The sequence below is a fragment of the Pantherophis guttatus genome, chromosome 7, assembly GCF_059756535.1.
Source record: "Pantherophis guttatus breed Tessera chromosome 7, ASM5975653v1, whole genome shotgun sequence".
NCBI lineage: Eukaryota > Metazoa > Chordata > Lepidosauria > Squamata > Colubridae > Pantherophis > Pantherophis guttatus.
Window position 1 is genome coordinate 69,737,953 of NC_142069.1, and position 25,183 is coordinate 69,763,135.

Genomic DNA, 25,183 nt, shown 5'->3' on the forward strand with positions numbered 1-25,183 from the left:
GTGATACAAAAGCACAATATATATGTTACAGGAACCTAATGATTACAGAATAACAAGCTTTTACTAAATCTAGTATATCAGTATTTTATATTCTATATTATTGTTTCCCTACACTGGTTTGTAGCCTGAAAATAAAACATGGAGACTTTTCTGGACATTGGACACTTGGAAAATAGCTGAATTCCCCAAGTAAGGTGTAGTCAACCATAACTCAATAGCATAGGATAGCACACCACAGCATGAGGATTGTTCTATATGTGTGGTCCAAACACCAAAATTTGGGTAGGTGAAGTCTAGAGATCTCTTGTTGAGGAATGCTGAACATGCTAATTTAATAGTGTTTGTCAATACAGTCTTGTGCATGTGCTTAAAATTTGCATATGCTATCTGGCAAATCAGATTAACACATTTTTCAACAGCAACTGGAATGCAATCCAAAAGCATATATATGTGTGTGTGTGTGTGTGTGTGTGTGTGTGTGTGTGTGTGTGTGTATGTGTATGTGTATGTGTATGTGTATATGTATATGTATATGTATATGTATATGTATATGTTTATGTAAAGTCATACATTAATACAGGCATATATCATTAAGGATAAAATATGGTTTTTCAGGTAATGTTTCTCCTTTAATGATGGGCATGTAATATTTTAAGTTGAATATATAGGCCAAAAATGACACAATCTGGGGCTCTACAGAAGTACCAGTAATTGGGCTACAATTTGGATTATTTGTAGTCAATATAGGATGAGCCAATTACATCGTAAATGGACTCCTTATCTTTAATATAGCTGGCACTATTATCTCTGTGCCCTGCTTCTTCACAAGTACCATAACTTTTTCTTTTACAAAAAGAATCTTCTTCCTGAAGAATCTCAGCAAATGGCACCATCTACTTAGCCATGTTTGTCTGGAAGGGTCTGGCATATTTAGTATACATATGAGAGTCTTCTAAGGAACTCCAGAGCTGTAAATTAGACCGGGAAATAAAATGTGGAAATATAGAAAAATAGTGTGATCTCCCTTCCATGTTGCTGGAAAATCCAAAGAGTTGTGCTTAACCTAAAGAAGATTTTATATGTTTTTTTTCTCCAAAAGTTGACATAATGGTGCTTTTGTCAACCTCCTAACTGTACTCCTGTAGTTGGTTCCACTGATAGGGAGTCATTGGTTTAAAATTTGTAAATGTGCTGCTACTGTGCTTCTATCATGTCTGTAACTTCTTATAAACACCAGGTGGCCCACTGTGGGATAAAATGCTGGTTGAGTTAGCTGCTTAAAATTGTAAACAACGTTTTAACTGTTCTTATGATCGCGTTTATATCATACATTATAGAGCAACTTCCATTGTGGAAGATAAATTGTTATTCTACATATATCCAACTCCTTCCATTTTTCTCCAGCAGCATTCATTTTTTATTAATATTATTCATTTAATTTGCAGCTCTTTCCAACTTCCGTTTACCTAAAGAAAGGGATGCTATTTTTCACTGTAGGATTGTATCGAGGCAGAACTCATGGTTAACTTTTTGACTGACTCCAGGTCTGAGTTCCCACAATACTGAACACAAATTTACCATACCAGCTGATATATATAACATATAACATACTAAGTCATAACCTGGTAGCCTGTATTTATTCTATATTGTGCAAACACTAAGTTTACATGTTGAAGTCTGCCATTATTTATTTAGCCATGTTTTTTTTTTTACTAAGCTACAACTGACAGTATAGTAAATTCCAAAGTGGTTAGATTTGCAAAAAATGCTAAGCTACTACATGCTGCAGCAGAATAATAACATTAAACATTGATTGTTCTGGTTAATGACCATCGAGACCTTGCCTATCGTGAGGCAAATAGTTGTATTTTATCTGTTAAACTTCAGATAACCTTTGATGAGACTTTGAAATAATTGTGTGTCATATTTTCCTGTAGGCTGCTTGTATTTCACTTGTCTGAGGTCAAACCTTAATTTAACTATCAAGTACGTATTTAATTTTAGAAATACCACATGATCCAGCCGTTCCCAAGGCCTATGTCTACATGTTTGAAATTCAGCGGCCAATGAAACAATGACAAACTTTTGAAAGGTAAGTTTTTTTACCTTTACTTACAGATTGTTAACTTAAAACTAGAAATATTATGCTATGAATAAATTCAGACAGAGATTGGAAATAATGACAGATGGTTTTGCTGTGAATAATTTATGTCTGTGTAGTTACTCCCTTCCTTTGTTATTGTGGGGAACTTGATGTGCGTACATTGTTAGTGTGTTAAATCATCAACAATTATTTATAAAAAATAATAAAGGTAGAGTAAAAATAAATAAATATTTGATCCATGCCTAACTACCATAAGATGTATGTAATTTGATTTTAAGCAAGCTTTGGTACAAATAATATCCTTTTTCTAGTTTTTTTTAAATACCAAGCAATCACCATTCCTGGATATGAAAAATTGCTCAACATATCCACTTTTAGTAAAATCTGTGTACTTTGAAATGTTTCATTTTAGTTTTAGAGCTCAGGAATATAAATCAGTGGCAGTAATTTCAGTTTTATTTTCATGTGAAAATTAAATAGTAATATAATGAATTTGCTGTCAATTTTTTTGGGAACAGGGTTATAAATGTGGATCATTCTGAGATAGTAACACCTAAGTGTTGATAGGTTTTTTTTTTTCTGGTGATGTGTATCAATAGGAGCAGAGAAAGCTAGGTGACAGTCGAAAGAGATGACTCCAAATCTTTATTACCCCCTGATAGTTTTAATCAGGATCAGGGGTGGTATTCACTTACCTTCGCTACCGGTTCGCAAACGTGAGCGCTCGCATGCACCACCTCTGCACATGCACAGGGCCTTCCACACATGCGCAGAGTGTCAAAACTGGGACGTGATGACGTCCGGGCCGGTGGACAGAGCCTCCCGCAGCCGCCCCTACCGGTTCACCCAAACCGAATAGAACCGGCTGAATACCACCACTGATCAGGAGGTCACTGAAAGAACACACTACGGTTCAGGCGAGATAGAAATCTGAGATTGGGTTTTATGAACATGCTGTCTCCCTAGACTTGTGATTTTCAAACTGTAGTTCACAGATCATTGGTCATCTATGGAGGTCCACCATGTTCTTCATTAGTCACTAGTCAGAACCTGCTTTCTGCCCCAATTCCTGCCTTCCTCAGCTTAGTGCTGATCAGCAAGTTCACAGCTGACCCAGGCTGACAAATGGGGGCTGACAACTGGTTTGCTGAAGCATTTCAGTAATAAGTCAAGTAGCAATGGAATTCGTAAAACTCAGAAAACTGATGTGGGGTTGCTGACTAGGAATCCATACGCACCACATATTTTGAATAGTGATTTTGCATAAACAATCCAGAAAGAAAGGAAAATATCAATAAGAAATGTGACAAAATGAGATGTAAATGAAAAACTGAGATAGAAGAACCACTTATTTTTAGCCCTTCACCCTTTGAGATTTCTATCAGGTTTCTGTTAACAGTGGTTACTACAACGCAAGGTAAAACAAAAACTAATCCAGCGGGTAAATAAAAAGATTAGTTTGGATTTCAAAATGTTAGAACAAAATTTAGCTTTAAAATGCTTTTTAAAAATGGAAGGGATGTGGAAGCCTACAGGTAGTCCTCACTTAGAGCCATTTGTTCAACAACAATGAAGATACTGCAGTGTGTGTTTCAACTCCCCCCCCCCACACACACACACAGGGGTGAAATGCTACCGGTTCGCTCCGGCTCAGGCAAACCGGTAGTGATAAAAATTACCAGTTTTGGCGAACCGGTAATAAAAAAATGCTTTAAAAAATAAAAAAAAAAAGTTCTGATGATCACAGCTGTGTCGCACGATCATTGGAACTTTTTTTTTAACTTTTTTAAAGCATTTTTTACTATCTATTCGCCCAAACCGGTAGTAAAAAAATGCTTTCAAAAAGTAAAAAAAAGGTTCCGACAATCGCGCGGCACAGCTGTGATCGTCGGAACCTTTTTTACTTTTTAAAAGCATTTTTTTGCTACCTATTCACCCGAGCCGGTAGTAAAATAGGTAGTAGCGAATAGGTAGTAAAAAAATGTTTTAAAAAAGTAAAAAACAAAGTTGGCCACGCCCACCCAGTAACAATGATCCCCCCACCAAGCGACGCCCACCAAGTGACGCCCACAGAACCAGTAGCAACCAATTTTACATTTCACCACTGCCCGCACCTACCTCTCTACTGCCTTTCAGCACTCCTCTTTCCTTGCCACTCTGCACTACACCCCTACACCCCTGCCATCCTGCATTCCACTGTCCCTACTATCTCTTTGTTACCCCAGCTGAACTTCTCCATCTTCTTCCCACTGCTGACAAGATGTGCCTGGCCAGGGCAGCTACTGACCCTTCCCAATACAGATACTCACAATACTCTCCTCGTGAAGAGCCAGTAACTGCCTTGGCCAGGTGTTGTTCTGTCCCAGTTCCGGATTCCCAAGGATATTGACACACACCAATGGTCCTTATCAAATTCATTAAGTAGCAAGAATAAACCAAAGTCCGCCAAAGGTTGGCAACCAGCCCAGAAAACAAGATAAGACTTTTCCAAAAATGCTCTGATGATAATTACAAGTTGTTTCTAGCAAGAAACATACTAATGGCGTGTGACTTAAATAGGCTAAGGGAGTGGCCAATTATCCTCAAGCCTTACTCTCGAGGAGACTTCCTCCTCCTGAGTAGCCACTCCTGCCTTTTGGCAGCCCTGCGTGCTCAAGCATTGAGGAGAGGCTCCTCCACTTCGCTATCTCCATTTGAAGGAGCCTCTGGAGATTCTGAAGGCCCTGGCTGAGTCTCTGCCTCTGGCACTACATCCTCTTCAGTCTCCTCGTTGTCCGACACGAGCGCCGGCTGCGCAGGCTGCTGGCGCGACACCACACCAGCCTCCTCGTCGTTGGGATCAGCCACGATCTGCGCAGGCCACTGACGGGCCACAACAGGTGTACTTTGTCAGCAGTAGGAGGAAGAAGATTGTGAAGGTCAGCTGGAAGCAGAGCACCAGAGTGTAGGGGATCCAAAAGGGCAGAGATAGCTGAGATAGGCAGGGGGAGGACTTGGAAGTGCAGGTGGGCATGGCAGGGTGGTGAAACCTGGTCTGGCAAACGGAGTTCGTCAGGCCCAGCTGGAAAGGAGGCAGCTGGATAGAATAGGCAGCTTGCATAGAAGTGTGAGATCCTTGCCTACCAACCACAGCTAGAAGTACTGAAACTACCATTGCTAAACAGTTCGGTTACATAGTGACTGCTTCACTTAGCAATGGAAATTCCAGTCCCAATTAGGACTGTTAAACAAGGACTACCTGTACAGATGAAACCCTAATTGTTATTTACCAAAAAACATTTAACACTCATATCGTTAAAAACAAAAGTGTATAAAAAAGACCCAGTTTAGTAAAGCGGTTACAGCACAGGATAGAAACCAGGAAACTGTGAATTTTAGTTCCACTTAAGCGACTTTGGACCAGTCACTCTGTCACAGCCCAATTCACTTCACAGGGTGGTTGTTGTGGGGAAAATAGCAAGAGGACAGAGTATTAGGATACATTCGCCCAGTGCTGGAATTCAAAAATTTTTACTACTCTGTGGGCGTGGCTTGGTGGATATGGTGTGGCTTGGTGAGCGTGGCTTGGTGGGCGTGGCAGGAGAAAGATACTGCAAAATCTCCATTCCCACCCCACTCCAGGGGAAGGATACTGCAAAATCCCCATTCCTTCCCCACTCCTGGGGGAAAGATATTGCAAAATCTCCATTCTCACCCCACTCTGGGGCCAGCCAGAGGTGGTATTGCTGGTTCTCCGAACTATTCAAAATTTCTGCTACCGGTTCTCCAGAACCTGTTAGAACCTGCTATATAGCACCCCTGCATTCGCCTCTTTGAGTTCATAAAAATAATTACGATAGAATAATTTTAAAAAAAACCATGGAAGTACTCACATTTTCCAAACAGCTGCAATTAATTACAGAAATTTAGAGAAGCATTGCTTTAAACCTTTGGCATAGGAAGAGTGGACTTCAATGAATTTAAATTTTGCTTCTGCTGATGCTTAGTCTTTACATTGCTGAATAATAAACTTTCACTCACTTCTTTTCAAAGGAAACCAATTCTGAGTAAATTCTGTGCTTTGCAACTTTCTGACTGCTTAACAAAATGGAATGTATATAATGAATGCTAAAGTATAATGTGTTTTGCTTTATTTTTTTATACTTCAGTTCTCGCGCTTAATCTGAAGAATGAAATTAAACTTTACTGAATGTGTGCTTGTCTCATGTCTTGGCATATTTTTCACTTAGCATCATCTTTTTTATGGCTTGGAACAGCTCCTAAACACCATAAAAAAGAATGGAAGGAGATGAGGAGTCTGATGAAGATCTCACTGAATATGCTGTTCAGTTTAGTATCCAGGAGTCCCTCAATACTGGACAGAATCAGCAAAGGACTTCTCCCAGTAATGAGACAAGGTAACTACGTGATGTGGTAGGCCAAACCCTGTTTTGAATTTCTCTGATTTAATCTCTGAGTATCTCAGCCTTTTCATATGTGGTGCTTCACTTATTGCTTTAAAGGCCAATGTTGGGAACATAATGAGGATATTCACTCATTTTTCAGGAGTTTAAGTTGTGGTAACTTGTAGATGTGTTTATTACTTATACTACTTTGATGACTTACAATGATGCTAATCTATTTAAAACAGATATTTTAAGAAATAATGAAGGAGCGTAGTGTTAATTAACATTCTTATTGAGCTATTTTTGTTTCCTGATTCAACATTGGTTTTTTTAAAAAAAACCAGGTTTCTGAAAGCAGTGAGCATTCCTGAAGAACTTATATTTGCACTTCATTGTCTTCAAGTTGGACAAATCACTTACCTTAGGTGGGCAATAAAGACATGAGACGTAAGAAAAAGACTGGAGAAACAATGAATCTGACTGTAAAAAAATATAGTAATCATTCCAATTAAATTCACTTCTAACTAAAGTACTTATGCAGTTTTTCCAATTCACTTATGAAAACAACAACACACAACTAACTAATAGCATCTGGTTTTGCTGGTTTTGAAAAGCTAAGCAAGGCTGATTAGCATTTTGTTGGGAGGACCACCTTAATATTCCAGGGTGGTAGGATAGACTGGAAGAAAATGCTGGATTGTTGCTGAAGAAACTATGTGGATGTGTCCATGAAGTCACCAGAATTTGAGGTTGACTTGAAGGAAACAAGTATTGCAGAAGCAAGAAAATATCGGTAGGTATGTTTGATAAGGTTACAGCAATAGCACCCAAAATGTGAGATTCTATATATGCTTTGTTTGTTTGTTTTTCTATAGGTTTGTACCTGTTAGTGATCAGAACAAGAAACTTGTAGCTGCCATAAGAGAAGGTATATACGCCAAAAGGCATTGTTAAATTAATTGTATTATTGTGGGCCTGTTTTGTTTACAGTTGTTTTCATTGGGAGTTGTCACATATTGTGTTTTTTTCATTTCTTTGCTATCTAGCCCACCGGATCAACTGTTTGCCCATATATTCATGGGTGTGTATATCTCCTACCTGAGCAAAGCAAAACCTCACATATATATTTATCAATAAAAGCTTGTGGTTTTACAAAATGTGTTAATCTTTAGTACAAGCCTTTCTTGCCTTTTTAAAGGTAACAGTAGCCTGTCCTGAATGTTTGCTTCATTTCACCTTAGATTATTTATTTTAGGAGTAGTCTTTGATCTTCAAAACTATGTAAAATACAAATACTCTCTGGATGAGGCTGATGAGAGAGGCTGGTTTCCTTTACATGAAGCTGCTGTTCAGCCAATTCAGCAAATACTTGAAGTAATCTTGGATGGTAAGTTGGCCCAGACTTTGAAGCTACAATCAATACGTTTGAAGAATACAGAGTTGTGTCCAGTCAGCGTTCACCTAGGATGCTGAATGAATTCAAGGTTGTTTCCAAAAAGTGCACCAATAAGCTTATTTAAGTTTGAGCTCCGCTTCAGGTGTGTTCACTGGTACATCTACCGGTATGTACTTTCAGTGATGAGGGTTCATTAGGTGTTACAAACTAATTTATATTTAGCCAGTTTAGATTGTGGCAAAAGCATCTATTCAGTGCAAGTGTTATGAGATTTTGATTGAACATGATCTAGTATTAAAAATTCTTAAAGCAAGTATATGTATAGAACAATTGCAGCACTGAAAACCTAATTTATGTTTAACTCAACCTAGCATCTTATAAAAGTATGTGGGAATATAAGACGTGTGATGGAGAGACACCATTAACATTGGCAGCCAAATCTGGCCACGTGGAACATGTCAGGACCTTGTTGGCAAAGGGAGTTTGGCCAAATACCATGAACAGAAAAGGAGAAACGCCTCTTCTGATTGGTAATTATGTTGTAAATCGTTTTGGGGATTTTAGCCTGTTGCTAGAGCTTGTAGGATCAGAGGTTGAACACTGTAGAACCTGGAAATTGGTTATGCAAACCTTTAATCATACGAGTTACTGGTGTTTAGCTCATTAAGCTCTACTACACATAGCCTGCCTTTATAACTTTGCTTACACATGCAAGTTGATCTCATGACAGATGATAATTTCTTTAATGTACTGTTTCCTTAGGTCTCTTTGTAAATAAGCCCCCCTCCCTCCATTGATCACCAGAAGGGGTACACCAAAGTTCATGTCATTCTTGTGCTTCTGGCGTATTCTCTTGAGCAGCGGCCTAATTTCCCCTTTGTGTTGATAGCATAGCTCCAGGGGAAGCCTTCAGCACCTGAGGAAGAGGTGCTAAGCGAAGTCAGAGAAGGGGAAAGTACATTTGAGATGATTTCCACTTGGATAGATAGAAATGTAGCAGACTGTATTATCAGTTGCTCAATTATGTTTCATTTTCTTTCACTTTCAGATTATTCTTGGTCCCTGTATTTTTTACAGAATTTATGCACTAAAACCACTGTAAATTTTTTTTTAAAAAAACATTTGGAGCATCTGTTGGGTTTCCTTTAGTTTCCGGGATTGAAGAATGATGACAATAGGAAATAATATATTTCCTTTATTTGCATGCCACCAATTCCTGAATGCTTTTAATCCCTCTTTTTTATTTGTAATTACAATGAAATTTTGATTTAGCAGATGTTGATAATATTATGACATCAGCATAGATGCCATCCTTTTCGGATGAATAGCCAGTAGAGAATAGCTGAACCCCTGCCTTCAACGGTCTGTTAAGTTGAATATTTGTTGTACATTCTTCAGCAAATAAAGCAGAGGAAATATCCTTAATTCTAAAATATTTTTAATTATTATCAAAATCAAATGCAAATATAAATGTGAATAACAGCTTGAATTAGAACTACATTACAAACTAAGCTAAAGTCATCATCTATTTTTATTCCATGAAAATACAGTATTTTTCTACAGAGATTGCAGTGGGTTATTTTGAAATATATGACATCTAAACCAGTGGTGGGTTTAATTTTACTACCGGTTCTGTGGGCGTGGCTTGGTGGGCGTGGCATGATGTGGTAGGCGTGGCAGGGGAAGGTTACTACAAAATCCCCATTTTCTCCCGATGAGCTGGAACTTGGGAGGCAGATAATAGATGGGGGCGGGGCCAGTCAGAATTTTTACTACCGGTTCTCCAAACTACTCAAAATTTCCGTTACCGGTTCTCCAGAACTGGTCAGAACCTGCTGAAACCCACCTGTGATCTAAACATTTCCCCTCTCTTTTCTTTGTCTTAACTCTTAAGCTGTAAGACAGAAATCACATGAAATGGTTTCCATTCTGATTGATTACAATTGTGTCATCAACCAACCATGTGTTAAACGATGGTCAGCAATGCATGAAGCTGCAAAACGGGGCTGCAGTGATATTGTTGCCCTTCTTGTGAAGAATGGTGGAAATGTACAACAGAAAGATGGATACGGAGTAACACCTTTAGGTGTGGCTGCTGAATATGGACACTGTGATGTATTGGAGTATTTAATTCATAAAGGTGTGTTAACAACAATATTTGTACTGCAAGGAATATGACCTTTGGCTGTAACAAGAATTGAATAGTTCTTCACTGCCTTCAAAGTGTTTATGAACATCTTCCTTAATTTCAATTTACAATTGAAAATACATGCTTAGCTGCCCAACTCAGATTTACTTAAATCCACTTATTTTCTACTTTTCGGAAAGCTGCAATGGGTATTAAAGAAGTCAGTAACTGATTATATGGCTTTTATGATGACATAGGCAAGGGCTACTAAAGATTGATTCTTTTTTACATCTATCAAGGTCACAATAAGAGAAGTGTAGTTAGAAACATCAAACGGGATAGATTGAAAAGAAGGGGATTATTTCTTGAAATGTAATTCCCATCTTTCTTCCCCACTGGCTGGGTGGGAGTTATAATTCAATAACATTTTGAAAGGTATATATTTGGAAATGTGTACAGTTCCCACATCTACATTAACTATCACAAAGCCACTGAATTTAATACATAGGGTTGTGGCGTAGATTTACTAGTAACTAGAAGTTACTGTTCATACTACTTTGTTAATGTGAGCAGATTCAATGAATAAACACTTCCCTTCCTCTGTAAGGCTGCTGCTGCTGTTATTGTTAGTTGCGAAGTCATGTCCGACCCATCGGGACCCCATGGACAACGTTCTTCCAGGCCTTCCTGTCCTCTACCATCCCCCGGAAACCATTTAAGCTCATGCCTACTGCTTCAGTTACTCCATCCAGCCACCTCATTCTCTGCCGTCACTTTCTTCTTTTGCCCTCAATCTTTCCCAGCATTAGGCTCTTCTCCAGTGAGTCCTTTCTTCTCATTAGGTGGCCAAAGTATTTGCGTTTCATCTTCAGGATCTGGCCTTCTAAAGAGCAGTCAGAGTTGATCTTCTCTAGGACTGACTGGTTTGATCGCCTTGCAGTCCAAGGGACTCGCAGGAGGCTGTAAGGCTGTAGCAATTCATAAAATATTTCAGAATAGGAAAACCAAAGGAAAAATGCTTGGATTGTCTGCAACTTGGATAATAAGCAATTGATTAGAGCATGATGATACTGTACATATATTTCCAAAGTTGTGATGAATAAGTAAATATTGAGACATAAGTCTACTTTTTCTTGTACCACTAGGTGGTGATATTAACATAACAGCTGATGATGGATCATCAATACTCTTTGAAGCAGCTGGTGGTGGCAATCCTGATTGTATAACTTTGCTGTTGGAATACGGGGGAAGTGGCAATTTGCCTAATAAGGCAGGGCATCTTCCAATACACAGAGCAGCATATGAAGGACACTATCTGTGAGTGTGTTCTTTTTATATCTCTTCGTCCAACAACTTTACATAATGAATGATGACTGTTTTGTTATTTATCTATATATATAAAAGTGAAAACCACTCATGCCATAATCACGTAATCTCCAGAACCGTAAAGCCTACAAACTTGAAATTTGCCACATATGTTCCTCTTGGCCTCTAGGTGCTCACTAAGAAAGGATTTTTCGAAATGACCATCAGATCATTAGTATTTCTTATATTATTACTAGCTGGATACCTGTGCTTCGCTATGAAACTATGGAGCTTGATAAATTGACACTTAAAGCTTGAAACTTAATGAGTAGTTATGATTGGCCTCTCCTCTCCCCTTCTCTCCCTCAGCCTTGCCCCACAGAATCCTCCCCTAACTTATCCCCTTCTCACCACAGGATTCTGTGGGGCAAGGCTGAGGGAGAGAAGGGGATAGGATAGGGGAGGATTCTGTGGGGGCAAGGCTGAGGGAGGGAAGGGGATAGGATGGGGGAGGATTCTGGGGCAAGGCTGAGGGGGAGAAGGGGATAGGATGGGGAGGCTTCTGTGGTGCAAGCGTGAGGGAGAGAAGAGAATAGGATAGGAGATGTTTCTGTGGGCAAGGCTGAGGGAGAGAAGGGGGATAGAATAGGATAGGCTTCTGTGGGGCAAGGCTGAGGGAGAGAAGGGGAGAGGAAAGGCTGATCGTAACTACTCATTAATTTTCAAGCTATAAGTGTCAATTTGTCAAGACCCATCATAATAATTTCGTAGCGAAGCACAGGTATCCAGCTATCTTACATTATAAATGGACATAATTTATTTTATTTATTTATTTATTTATTTATTTATTTATTCGCATTTCTATACCGCCCTTCTCCTTTCGGACTCAGGGCGGTGAACAGCCAGATAAAAAACATCTATACAAACATCACAATTAAAATAAAATTAAGATAATTTATAAATTTGGCTCATAATTTAAAACTTGTCAATTAAAATAAATATTAAAATTTTAAAAATTTTAAAACTAACCCTAAAATCAGGACAGACCAGCTAGTTGAAAAAAATGAGTTTTTAGGGCCCGACGAAAAATCCGGAGGTCGGAGATCACTCGTATCTCTGGGGGTAGATTGTTCCATAGGGTAGGTGCCACCACAGAGAAGGCTCTCCTCCTGGGGGTCGTCAGCCGGCATTGTCTGGCCGACGGCACCCTGAGGAGACCCTCTCTGTGGGAGCGAACCGGCCGGTGGGAGGCTATTGGTGGCAGAAGGCGGTCCCGTAAGTACCCTGGCCCTAGGCCATGGAGCGCTTTAAAGGTAATCACCAACACCTTGAAGCGCACCCGGAAGTCCACCGGAAGCCAATGCAGCTCGCGCAGGAGAGGAGTCACATGGGAGCGCCCCGTCGCTCCCATAATCCCCCGCGCAGCCGCATTCTGCACCAGTTGGAGCCTCCGGGTGCACCCCAAGGGGAGCCCCATGTAGAGAGCGTTACAATAGTCCAGACGAGAAGTGACGAGTGCTTGAGTGACCGTGCGTAGGGAGTCCCGGTCCAGAAAGGGACGCAACTGGCGTATCAGGCGAACCTGACAAAAAGCCCTCCTGGCCACGGCTGTCATATGCCCTTCTAAGGACAGCCGCGCATCCAGGAGGACACCCAAGTTGCGGGCCCTCTCTGTGGGGGCCAATGATTCGCCCCCAATAACCAGCGATGGCGTCAGCTGGCTATACCGGGACGCCGGCAGCCACAGCCACTCGGTCTTGGAAGGGTTGAGTCGAAGCCTGTTTCTCCCCATCCAGACCCGCACGGCCTCCAGGCACTGGGACATCACTTCCAAGGCATCATTGGGATGGTCTGGGGTGGAAATGTACAGCTGAGTGTCATCAGCGTACTGATGGAACTCCACCCCAAAACCACGGATGATCTCACCCAGCGGCTTCACATAAATGTTGAACAGGAGGGGCGAGAGGACCGACCCTTGCGGCACCCCACAAACAAGGCGCCTTGGGGTCGACCGCTGCCCCCCTGTCAACACAGATTGCGACCGGTCGGAGAGATAGGAGGAGAACCACCGCAAAACAGTGCCCCCCACTCCCAGTCCCTCCAGCCGGCGCAACATGATACCATGGTCGATGGTATCAAAAGCCGCTGAGAGGTCTAATAGGACCAGGATAGAGGAATAACCCCTATCCCGGGCCCTCCAGAGATCATCCACCAACGCGACCAATGCCGTTTCCGTGCTGTACCCAGGTCTGAAGCCGGACTGGAGCGGATCCAGATAGACAGCTTCATCCAGGTACTGGGGAAGCTGTCGCGCCACCACACTCTCAACAACCTTCGCAATAAAGCGAAGGTTGGAGACTGGACGATAGTTAGCCAAAATAGCCGGATCCAGGGATGGCTTCTTGAGGAGAGGCCTCACCACCGCCTCTTTCAAGGCGGCCGGCAGGACACCCTCGCTCAAAGAAGCGTTAATAATCCCCTGGAGCCAGCCTCGTGTAACCTCCCGGGAAGCCAGCACCAACCAGGAGGGACACGGGTCCAATAAACATGTGGTTGCGTTCAGCCGTCCCAAGATCCTGTCCATGTCCTCGGGAGCCACAGGATCGAACTCCTCCCAGATAACACTCTCAAGGCCTGCCTCAGTCATCTCGTCTGAACTAACCCAGTCGGCGGCCAAGTCTTCCCGAATCTGAGTTATTTTATCATCCAGATACTGTACAAAATCCTCAGCTCGGCCCTGCAAGGGGTCCTCCCGCGCTCCCAGATGGAGGAGGGAGCGGGTCACCCTAAACAGGGTGGCTGGGCGGTTATCTGATGACGCGATAAGAGCGGCAAAATAGCTAGATTTCGCCGCTTTTATCGCCACTAGGTAGGTCTTAATATGAGACCTTACCAGTGTCAAGTCAGACTCGGAACGACTGGCCCTCCAACTGCTCTCTAGGCGTCTTTTCCGGCGCTTCATCTCCCTCAGCTCCTCGGAAAACCAAGGAGCTAAGTGAGTTCGGTGCCGGGTCAGAGGCCGCAAAGGCACGACCCGGTCCAAAGCCCCGGCAGCCGCCCTATCCCAGGCGGCCACCAGGTCATCAGCCGAGTCATGAGCTAGAGTCTCAGGAAATGGCCCAAGCTCCATCTGGAACCTATCAGGGTCCATCAGGCGCCTGGGGCGGAACCACCTGGTCGGTTCCGCCTCCCTGCGACGGGGTACGGCGGTCAGAAAGTCAAGTCGAAGGAGCGAGTGGTCAGACCATGACAAGGGTTCGATATCTACATCCCCTATATCGAGGCCACTCAACCACTGACCAGAGATAAAAACTAGGTCCAGAGTGTGTCCCCCCATATGAGTAGGGCCGTGAATTACTTGGGTCAGGTCCATGGCCGTCATGGAAGCCATGAACTCCCGAGCTACCTCAGATGTTTCACCGATGGATGGCAGGTTGAAATCCCCCATGACCACAAGTCTGGGGGTATCAGCCGCCACCTCGGCTATAACATTGAGGAGCTCGGGCAGGGTCGTTGCCACGTGGCAGGGAGCCAGGTACGTGATCAACAGACCCATCTGCACCCCGCGACCCCACTTCACAAAAAGGGACTCACATCCGGCTATCTGAGGTACAGTGGTCTCCCTCGGATCAAGACCTTCTTTTAGAATGACCGCCACCCCCCCGCCCCTGCCCTGAGCTCTCGGCTGATGAAATGCCCGGAAGCCTGATGGGCACATCTCCACGAGGGGAACTCCCCCCTCATGGCCCAACCAGGTCTCCGTGATACCTGCCAGGTCCGCTCCCCCCTCCTGAATAAGATCACAAATGAGGGGGGCTTTATTTACCACGGACCTGGCATTACATAACATCAGCCGGAGACTCGGGCGCTGAGACTCTAAGCAGCCTGGGGAACGGGAAGAGCTAAGGGGGCCGGGGCACGCAATCGCTCGAAGATAGCGAGTACGAGCCCCCACCACATGATATGGCCCCCTGCTCCCGCCATACCTGCCCCTCCCACTCAGTGTGTTAATAGAGAAGCCCTCACTAGAGGGCATTCTAACAGTCCCCTTTCCCCCAGAGTCCGCACCCCCTACGGCACCATTAATAACAACCGGACTGGTCTGCAACCCCCGTGGGTTTTCCCCCAAACCCACATAACCTCCCCCACCCCCAGAACCCCTTAAAACCCTTAAAATAAGGGTTATAAAACAGCATATGCAAAAAAATAAAAAAGAGGGAGTTTTCCTGGAGGTGCCTTCAAACTGAGACTGCATTTGTATACAAACTTTCCTAAGAATACATTCCACTGAATCCTGCTATTTTTTTTTTTTTAAGAAATAAATAGGATTGTGCATTTCAGGGCTGAACAGTAAAGTGCGCTGCCTTTAGATGGTCAGGAATATCATACATGCTTGCATCTTTCTGTAACTGATGGTCATTCTTAAATGCCCTCCCCCCCAAATTACAGTAAAGTTTTTCCTGATTTGTGGTTGATACAGAATGTTGGGACAGAGAATGGCTAAGTCTTGGAATCTACTGGGTCCACAAATCCTTCCCCATCCCCAGCTTTTTTCTCAGTGTGCCTCAACATTAGACTTTGTGATCAAAAACTGGCTTATGATAAAAGAGGATTCTGATATAGGGGTTACCATTCTAAATTTAGAGCCTTCTTTTTTTAAAGGTAGAAATCTGATTAACCTAACCCCACCTACAATTGCAGCCTTTTTAATTTGTTTTAGTATTTATTTATCCGATTGTTCTACTTAGGTTATATATCGCTCTATAATCTCATTGCATTACTGCAAGAGTAACTGACTTTTCCAAGTTTCATTGCCGAGTCTACCTACTTGTAACAGTACAGTTGGTCAGACAATCAAATTAAATAAAACTGATACAAGTATTCCAGTTTATTAGTTGGGATCTCTGTGCGTGTTAAGGTAGGGTTAAATTCAGGGGTGAAATCTAAATTTTTTTGCTACTGGTTCTGCGGGCGTGGCTTAATTAGTGGGCGTGGCTTAATGGTAAGGTAACTGGGAGGGTGTGGCTTGTTGGTCAGGTGGGCGTGGCCAAGTCAATGTCACTTCTTTGCCCTTTTTTAACCTACAAAACACAACACAACACAACTGGCTCACCCACAATGTAAAAGCAGCTGTGCTAGACACACAAAATTCCATATACAGCTTTGTGAGATTTTGTGTGTTTGTGTAGTTAGAGTGAAACACTACAAAAACACACAAAATCTCAGAAAGCTGCACAAATATTATTTTATTTTATTTTATTTTTATTTTTATATAAAAGCAGCTAAATTTAAAACTTCCTAAACTTTAAATGGCTAGGTCTAAAAAAAAAGAACAACTAAAAAAAAAACCCAATTAACTATTTTTTTTAAAGCTCCCAAAGGGGAAAAAAACTTACCCAATAGAACAGGGGTCTCCAACCTTGGCAACTTTAAGACTTGTGGACTTCAACTCCCAGAATTCCTCAGCCAGCTTTGCTTTGCTGGCTGAGGAATTCTGGGAGTTGAAGTCCACAACTCTCTGCCGGCTTGATTGCAGGCAGGAAGATACAGTTGCTTGCTGATGCAATCGATTACAGGGATTACAGCAAGGTGTTGCGACCAGCAGCTAAGGTAAGCAAGCTGAGGGGGAAGGGGGAGGGATTTTTGCTACCGATTAGCAGGCAACAGCTGGGATCATCAGAGCTTGGCTGGTCAGAGCCATTTAAAAGAAAAAAAAGGCTCTGATGATCGCACAGCTCAGCTGGGCATGGGGGGCGGGGGCAGGGATTTTTGCTACCGGTTCTCCAAACTGCCCGCCACCATCGCTACCTACTCGCCCAAGCCGGTCCGAACCACCTCTGTTTAAATTACATGCTACTCTCTTTTGTTCCGAATTGAAAGTGATTTCAAGATGCTGTAAGCACAAGCTAAGTAATATTTGGATTCAAAGAATAAGTTTTTAAAGCTCTCCTGTTGGAAGAAATATCCATCTGGTTCAGTTCCAAGCTGGGGAAAAGACACTGGAAACATGGAGACTGATTGGAAAGATGGTTTAATGATGAAGCAGGACCACATGGGTGGTTTTGGTGCAGCTGACCACATGGAGTTGAGAGTGGAGGGTATTTATACCTTCTCTTGGGTTTTGCACTTGAGCTTCCTGTTCCTGTGCAAGAACATATATTCTATTGGCGGTTGTCAGACTTCCATGGGGCCTTGTAGGGGTTATGTAGGGGTCATAGCTGAGGTTGTCTGAGCTCCCGGCTTGGTTGAAGTTTGAACTGCTGAGATGATGCAATGAAGAGGCTTTGGGCAATTCCTACTGTGACTGAGGGCTAATCCTACCTTTGTTGGATCTTGGGTGAGGGTATTTGTTTATGAATAGAGCTATCTATCTCCTTATCTCTTAAGCGCTGACATCTGCTGAGGGCTATTAAGAAAGGTGGGGTCTGCTTTTTGTCTCCAAGAGCATATTTAGGGAAATATAATATTCTGCCTTTTTAATGTTTCCTAAAATATTTCATTTTTCTTGGAGAGGGATAGGTGCTAACTTTCTACACTCCCTAAGTACCTTGCTACCGATAACTTAGCTCCAAAAGGAAAAAACTATACATCTCTGCAATTTTTTCTCCTAAAGAATGTGAAATAGTAGGGGGCACAATTTTGAATGGACAAATGCTGAAAGGAAAGGTTTAAGCAATTTCTTCCTCTCCTTTCTCTTGGAAAGCTATCTTATAAATATAAACAAGAGGGAGAAATCTGTAGGAATCTCAATATCTGCTGGGTCCAAAGGTCTCTTCAGAATGATGAAACTTGCATTGTGATATTGAAATGTAAGCTCTGCTCCTTATGTAAATATGTGGGCTTTGTCATTTCGTCCCCTTGCTCCCCCCCAAGATGTCCATGAATTTGGGTAAATCTAAATGCGGTGGCTTAGTGGCTAAGATATTGAGCTTGTCGATCAGAAAGGTCAGCAGTTCAGCGGTTCGAATCCCTAGTGCTGCGTAACGGAGTGAGCTCCTGTTACTTGTCCCAGCTTCTGCCAACCTAGCAGTTTGAAAGCATGTAAAAATGCAAGTAGAAAAATAGGGACCACCTTTGGTGGGAAGGTAACAGCGTTCTGTGCGCTTTTGGCGTTTAGGCATGCCAGCCACATGGCCATGGAGACGTCTTCGGACAGCGCTGCCTCTTCAGCTTTGAAATGGAGATGAGCACTGCCCCCTGGAGTCGGGAACGACTAGCACATATGTGCACGGGGAACCTTTACCTTTACGTAAACAAACATGCATATTCTTGTATACCAAAAAAAAAAAAAATGAACCAAGACAAATTTCACCGATTCTGCTTCCCTCCAGCATCTTAGATGAGTTTGCATCTAAATGCTGACTAATTGTTTTCTACAATACTTATAGGCCATCTGCAGTGGTTCTTCTAGTGTTAGAAGCATATTAACTTTATGGAAACTATCTTAAAAATACAAGGATCTATTTTGTTTTGTATCATTCATTCTTCTTCTTCAATTTTAGGTTTGGGTCAGTGTTAGTTTAATTATCAGGCAGAATTATGTACCCCAGGCATGGTAGCTTATGGTCTTTATTATTTATGACAAATGATTTAATGGAGAAGAAAATTTAATGCTGAAAAAATTGACTGCTTTCCCTATCAGTTATTGTTTATTTGGTTCTTTCTGACATTAAGAACAGTGAAGATGGGAATACTAAGAAACAGTTAGGAGGAAATGCATGTTAGAAACAGATAACAAGGTACATACTTTTTTCCACTAGGTTTTCAATCTAGAAATACTGGTTTAAATTAATTCCTTCTTTAAAACATGGAGCAGTTTTGCTGTCTCCTGAGATGAACTTGATGATGAATTGGATATTTCTCTAGTTTTGATATCAGAAATCTCCAAAGTTAGGTTTCATCATCATTCAAGGAGGGGTAACAAATGGTTCAGACTTGCTTCCTAAATTGCTAATCAAACATTTCCCCGGATTTATTTACAAGGGGGGAAAATCATGTTCAAAAGTTAGGTGACAAAATTTAGTTCCTACTTTTGAGCTCTTTCATGACAATGAACATTTTGAAATGAAAAGAGTTTTAGTGAGCAAAACTTTATTCCTAGATCTCTTTCTTACAAGTCATTCCATTATCTTGGATGCATGAGTACCAAGGGCAAATTCTTAACACTTAGCATTAGTGATAATGCTATAAATCTGTAAAAGTTTGAGGCAGCTAAATTGCATGGCCCCTGACCATTGTACTTAGTAGTCATTGAAAGTGCAGGTACTTGCTTTCAAGTTATAGGCTAAGAGTGAAATTGTTTTGACTCACAGATGATTGTCACTAAATTGGTACTGTCATCAATACATCTTTCAAGTGCAATAGGTTGTTATGGGGAAATTGGTTCTTTACAGAATAGAGCTATTTTTCATCATAGAAACATCACATCAACGCAAGGTGAAGGAAGTAGATTTATTTACAGTCACAGACCAATAAAACACAATCACAGAATTAAAAACACAGAAAGCACTAATAAAACACATTAAATTGTAATTTATTGATTAGAAAGAGAGCTAACCTTTTTGATAATCAGATTTATGAATGCCAGTCTCCATGAGTGGTATAATGGGCAAGGCAGCAATAAGTGGATTACTGTATCTGAGCAGGAACATGTAAAACTGTTGCACGGGAGACAGGTAGAGTTGCCTATAGTCTCCATAGTAGGTAGTGCACCAATTCAAGCCAAGACACAAAGATGAATGTAGGCTAAATACTGCCATTTAATAGTGTCCAATTTCATTGGGGATCTAGCTATCTATATAATGTCCTAGTCCTCACGTTTTCTGATAATCTATAGGTATCAGCAACTGAACCTGACTCTTCTGAACACAAAAGTACACATAGCCTGCCTTTATAACTTAGAGCTAAGCTTTAACTTTGTAACTTGTGTATTATCTGTATTTTAGCCACCATATTAAATTCATCTTCCCTATTTTTGCAGGGCCTTGAAATTCCTGATTCCAGTTACATCCAGAAGTGCAATCCGGAAAAGTGGGCAGAGTCCCATCCATTCAGCAGCAGATGGCCAGAATCCACAGTGCCTGGAACTCCTAATTGAAAATGGGTTCGATGTCAATGTTCTTCTGGCAGAACACATTTCACAAAGTTATGATGATAAAAGGAAAACGGCACTTTATTTTGCAGTTTCCAACAATGACATTCTCTCCACTGAAATATTATTGCAAGCTGGCGCAGACCCCAATAAAGATCCTCTCAATTGCCTTCTTGTGGCCGTGAGAGCAAACAACCATGAAATTGTACGGTTGCTTCTTTCTTATGGAGCAAATGTCAACTGTTATTTTAACCTTGTGAATGACACTCATTTTCCCAGTGCCATTCAATATGCCTTGAATGATGAAGTCATGCTAAGGTTGCTGCTTAACCATGGGTACAATGTGGACCTCTGTTTTGACTGCATGCATGGTGATATCTTTGGAAATTCTTTTTTGTGGCCAACAACAGAGGAAGAGATATTACCAGGCTGGACATCTTGTGTAATTGAAGATAACCCCGTAAGGATATTTTTTTAAAAATCCTATTCAATATTATTATTAATCAGCATTTGTTAAGGAGAATGTGTTGGGTTGACTATTGTTGGGTTTAAAATCTCAGATATTTCACTTTGATTGTACCTCTTCCCCTAAAGAAAATCGTGACTAAGAGCTGTATGAATAATGCTCATTCCTCCTTCTATTTTTAGGTATAATGACAAAGGCCAAGTGTAGAGTGAGGATAGAAGCTGTTGTAAAAAGAAAACACTGGCACATGTTCATGTCCTTGTCTCTCCTACTGATAAGCATGCTTAGAGATGCAAGCATTACATTGCTCTGTTCGATGTACCCTTCTACCCTTCTTCAAAAGAGTGGAGCCAAGGGAAGAACTATTGATAGAGCAGTGCCAGCAATATTCCCAGTGCTATGTGGGAAGAAAGGAAGAACAAGTTAATCCAATGGAAAACTTATATTAGCTGGTATAAGAGGTCACTTAGATTCCCTGCAAAACTGTTGCAAGTCTACATCGGTTATCAAATTTATTTATTTCATTATTTAGGCTTTATTAGGCTACCTATTTAAACAAAAGGTGTCATATGAACTTCAGCTGTATTATACAGATAAAGAAGAGGTCTATGATTTATTCTGTTAACAAGCTTAATATTTAATGTTTTATAAGTCATTATATATGCCAGTAAAGTTCAAGTATTTCAGCTCAGAATATAGCTTTTCAATTTCTTCTCAAAGAGATATAGAGAACTACAGAAACTATGAAATGGCACTGTAATATTTTAAGAATTCTAACAAGCTTCTCCTGCCTTTTAAATAAATGTTTGGATTTATGTATCTTGTTTTAAGGTGTGATCTATTCATGAATTCTGCACCATATTATAATAATACATTTTAGAAAATAATTTCGTATAACACTGATTGTATTTCCTTTCAGTTCTGTGACTTTATTACACTTCCTTGGATGAAACATTTAGTTGGACCCATTGTCCGCATTTTGATAGATTATATGGATTATGTTCCTCTCTGCACTAAACTTAAATTTGTCTTGGAGACTCAGGAAGAATGGCCAGAAATCCAGCAAATATTAGGTAAATGAATACTGTTGGCTTAGAATTAGGCTAGCTGTTTAATCTATGAAAACAAAAGTAAAACGTATTTGTGTTTGAAAATATCAAATAATTTGTTATTATTATAACAGTGTGCCCTGTTTTTTACCATCTTCAGATGAACAGGATTTATAGCCTTGTGAATAAATGAGGATTAAATTATTGGTTTAGATGGCGTCATAAATAAATGGCTATCCTTCCAAACTGATATATTTGAAATACTGAATAGGATTTCTAGCATCTGAAAGCCAGTCTAGATATAATCAATACTTATTTAAGTGATATCATTTCTCTAATACCAGCACAGAAATAATAAAATTTGAAATGTATGGTAAAGTGAAATACTACTCATTTGTGTTACAGAACCTTTTTTTAAAAACAGTGTTGACAGCTGGCAACAGTGTGTCTCATTTTGGTCAACATATCACATCATGTTGATTTTACCTCTGGATTTTACCATGTCTGTTAGGGAGAAATGTAGCATTCTGCATTTCAGTAGAAAACAAGAAAGGCACTAGGATAGAAAAGCAAAAGTACATGTGAAAGGGATTTGGATACTGCCATTGATCACAAATTAAATATGAGCCAGGAGTACAATGCAACTGTAAAAAGATGAACTCTGTCTTAGGGATGCATTAATAGGACCAAAGAGTTCAGATCATGGGAACTTATATTCCATTCTATATTGCACTTTTCATATTTCATTTGGAGTGTTGTTTCTAGTTCTGGGCATTACAGTTAAAAAAGAACACTGAAAATTGGGCAAAGGGAAGCTACAAAGTTCTGGAAATCAGGTGTAATTACAAGATAACTAAAGGGGGATATAATAGCAGCAACTATATGAAGTCACATGGAAAGAGAAATAAAAATATTCTCTCTTGCTCCAATGATCAAGACTTGAACCAGTGAATTCAAAAAGTAGAAACAAATAGACATCAGGGGAACCTTCCTGGTTGTATGAGCTGTTAGCCAGGGAAACAGGCTGCCATATGACATGGTCAGTTGGGTTTCAGTGGAGGTCTTCAAATGGGCTGGATGGATGGTCATGCTCTAATGTATCCTGCACTGAGTAAGGCATTGGACCAAATTATCTCTAAGGTTCCCGCCCACTGTATGATACTTCAGTGCTAAATTAATCAGACATATTTTCCATTCCATTTCTTTCCTTTGTATCTTTCAGAGAATCCTCGTCCACTAAAACATTTGTGCCGCCTGAAAATACGTAAATATATAGGATTAGTGAGAAGAGAGACGACTCCATCTGTGAAGAATCTTCCTCTCCCCCCAATTTTAACGGAATTTATCCTCTTCAAAGAATACGATCTTTATGGAAGAGAATTACATTTGGAATGATCAAAATCCTAGACACATTCCCTTGCTTATTGAAGTTAACTAAGCTTTGGATCAGAATATCTAAATTGCCAAATATGAGATGACTTCTAAAGATTTCCTTAGGCCCACGGAAGAGATTTTTTTTATACCTGACGCTTGCATTTTTTTGGGGGGGGAGGGGGGAATGACACCAGCTCCATTGCTTCATTTCCATTTGTGTCATAGAGACTTTACATGTGGGAACTCTTATATCAACTTTATACCTACATACAGTATTTGCAGAACTGTGCTAGTTTTCCCTCCTGCCTATGTATCTTGGTTTTAGTGTGTTTCCCCATCATCTTTTCCATTTCCGTTTGAAATAGAGATTGTTCAATTGTCAAAAAATAGTTTTGTTTTCTTAACACAAATCATAATTAAATTCTGGATATATTCTAATAGAAAATATTTCTTATTATGCAATATAACCTGTAACATTAAATCTGGAAGAGTTAAAAGATGTGTTAAATATTATGTGGATTTTATTTAAACAAGAATTTTCTTTTGCATTTTCCTCTATTTTTCACGGCTTGCAGATTAGAAACATAGCATTCATATAATTCATTTTGTTTTAGGATTATTTTGCAGGGCAATTCACTATATTTTATCACCTGTCAAATAAGACAAACATAGATTTCTATTGATTTGATCTGCACATCTCAGTTTTCTTCTGTATACATATATAAATATGTGTAGGTGCACACAAACATGTACATATGTACAAACTGTTCTTATATAAAGCCTGTTTGTTTACAGGTAGATTATCACTGAACATACAAAACGCTTGTTCTAAAAAGAGAATGCTAATTTCAACATGCATACTGAATTTTTTGAAATTCTGGCATTCATGGATGCCTGCTGGATTTTCATGGGTATCACAATCCGGAGGCTTAGCTGTGTATTAAAAGCTTCAGGCACACCCTGAACAATTTCCTAAAGTGACCAAACAGTTATTTTTAATGAGGCAGAAAAAAATTCAATAACGAGAGTAGTACTATTAATTACATAATAACTATAATGAATTCTTATTGAATGTAAATGAACTTAACTTTATTTATTTTTCTGAATTTTGAGGAGTGTACTTCTACCATTCAAAGGTTAATAAATGCAGTTTCTGTTTTTTAAATGGTTAAATTGTCAGTGGCAGTCCTACCCTATATAAGGAGCAGATCTAATTGCTTATGATTATTATGTGACAAGTTCCTGCAGAACCAGCTTTGGATCCGTTCATGTGAAACGGGACAATGTAAAAACTGGTCCATCCAATAATTTGGATTTTCCATGCAGTATTTCATAGATACGTTTAGGAATTTTACTGAAGACGTGTTTAGTTCTTCTGTCTTTTCATGGTATTTACATGTTCCAATTGAAGGGAACTTATATAAGAATTAAAGACTACAACTTAGGTACTAACACATTCTTGGATTTGCCATGTTGATATTATTAGAAGATACAATTTAACATATTTAACCTCACAAAATATGTTCAAGTTTGAGGTGATTACTTTTTTTCCCCCTTGGAAGTCTTCCAATTTGTTGTTACCTGACTGCAAACTGTTTGCTCTGTGTAAGTGTGTGTACATGTGCGGACGTGTGGCCCACACAATCAAATAGTGCAATCAAAACTCCATTTGTTTGTTCTGTGCAACACCTAAAAAAACAACAAAAGTTTTGATTACATGGTTGCAGCAGTATCCTGACTTTTTTAACCAGCGCCTGCAGACATTCTAGCTCAGTGAAAGAAACGCAATTATTGAAATACATTTCAAAGGAAAAAAGAACTCATACTGATTTTATGGTTAATCCCACTAAAAGGGATTAGACGTCAGCAAGGCATTCGACAAAGT

General features: G+C 40.4%; 1 protein-coding gene across 2 annotated transcripts; it reads left to right on the top strand.

Annotated features, from left to right (window-relative positions):
- Positions 1-1,599: 1,599 nt before the first annotated feature.
- Positions 1,600-24,463, top strand: ASB15 (ankyrin repeat and SOCS box containing 15). Of its 2 annotated transcripts, none has more exons than XM_087874202.1 (10): positions 1,600-2,092; positions 6,361-6,501; positions 7,365-7,417; positions 7,745-7,876; positions 8,257-8,415; positions 9,780-10,025; positions 11,159-11,330; positions 20,299-20,869; positions 21,795-21,948; positions 23,147-24,463. In XM_087874202.1, exons 2-10 carry the CDS (start codon positions 6,383-6,385, stop codon positions 23,317-23,319), a joined length of 1,779 nt encoding a protein of 592 aa, XP_087730328.1. In that variant the 5' UTR covers positions 1,600-2,092; positions 6,361-6,382; the 3' UTR covers positions 23,320-24,463. The 2 variants fall into 2 exon arrangements, with proteins under 2 accessions (XP_087730328.1, XP_087730327.1); XM_087874201.1 differs by having other exon boundaries at positions 2,005-2,092; positions 6,334-6,501.
- The last annotated feature ends 720 nt before the right edge of the window (positions 24,464-25,183 follow it).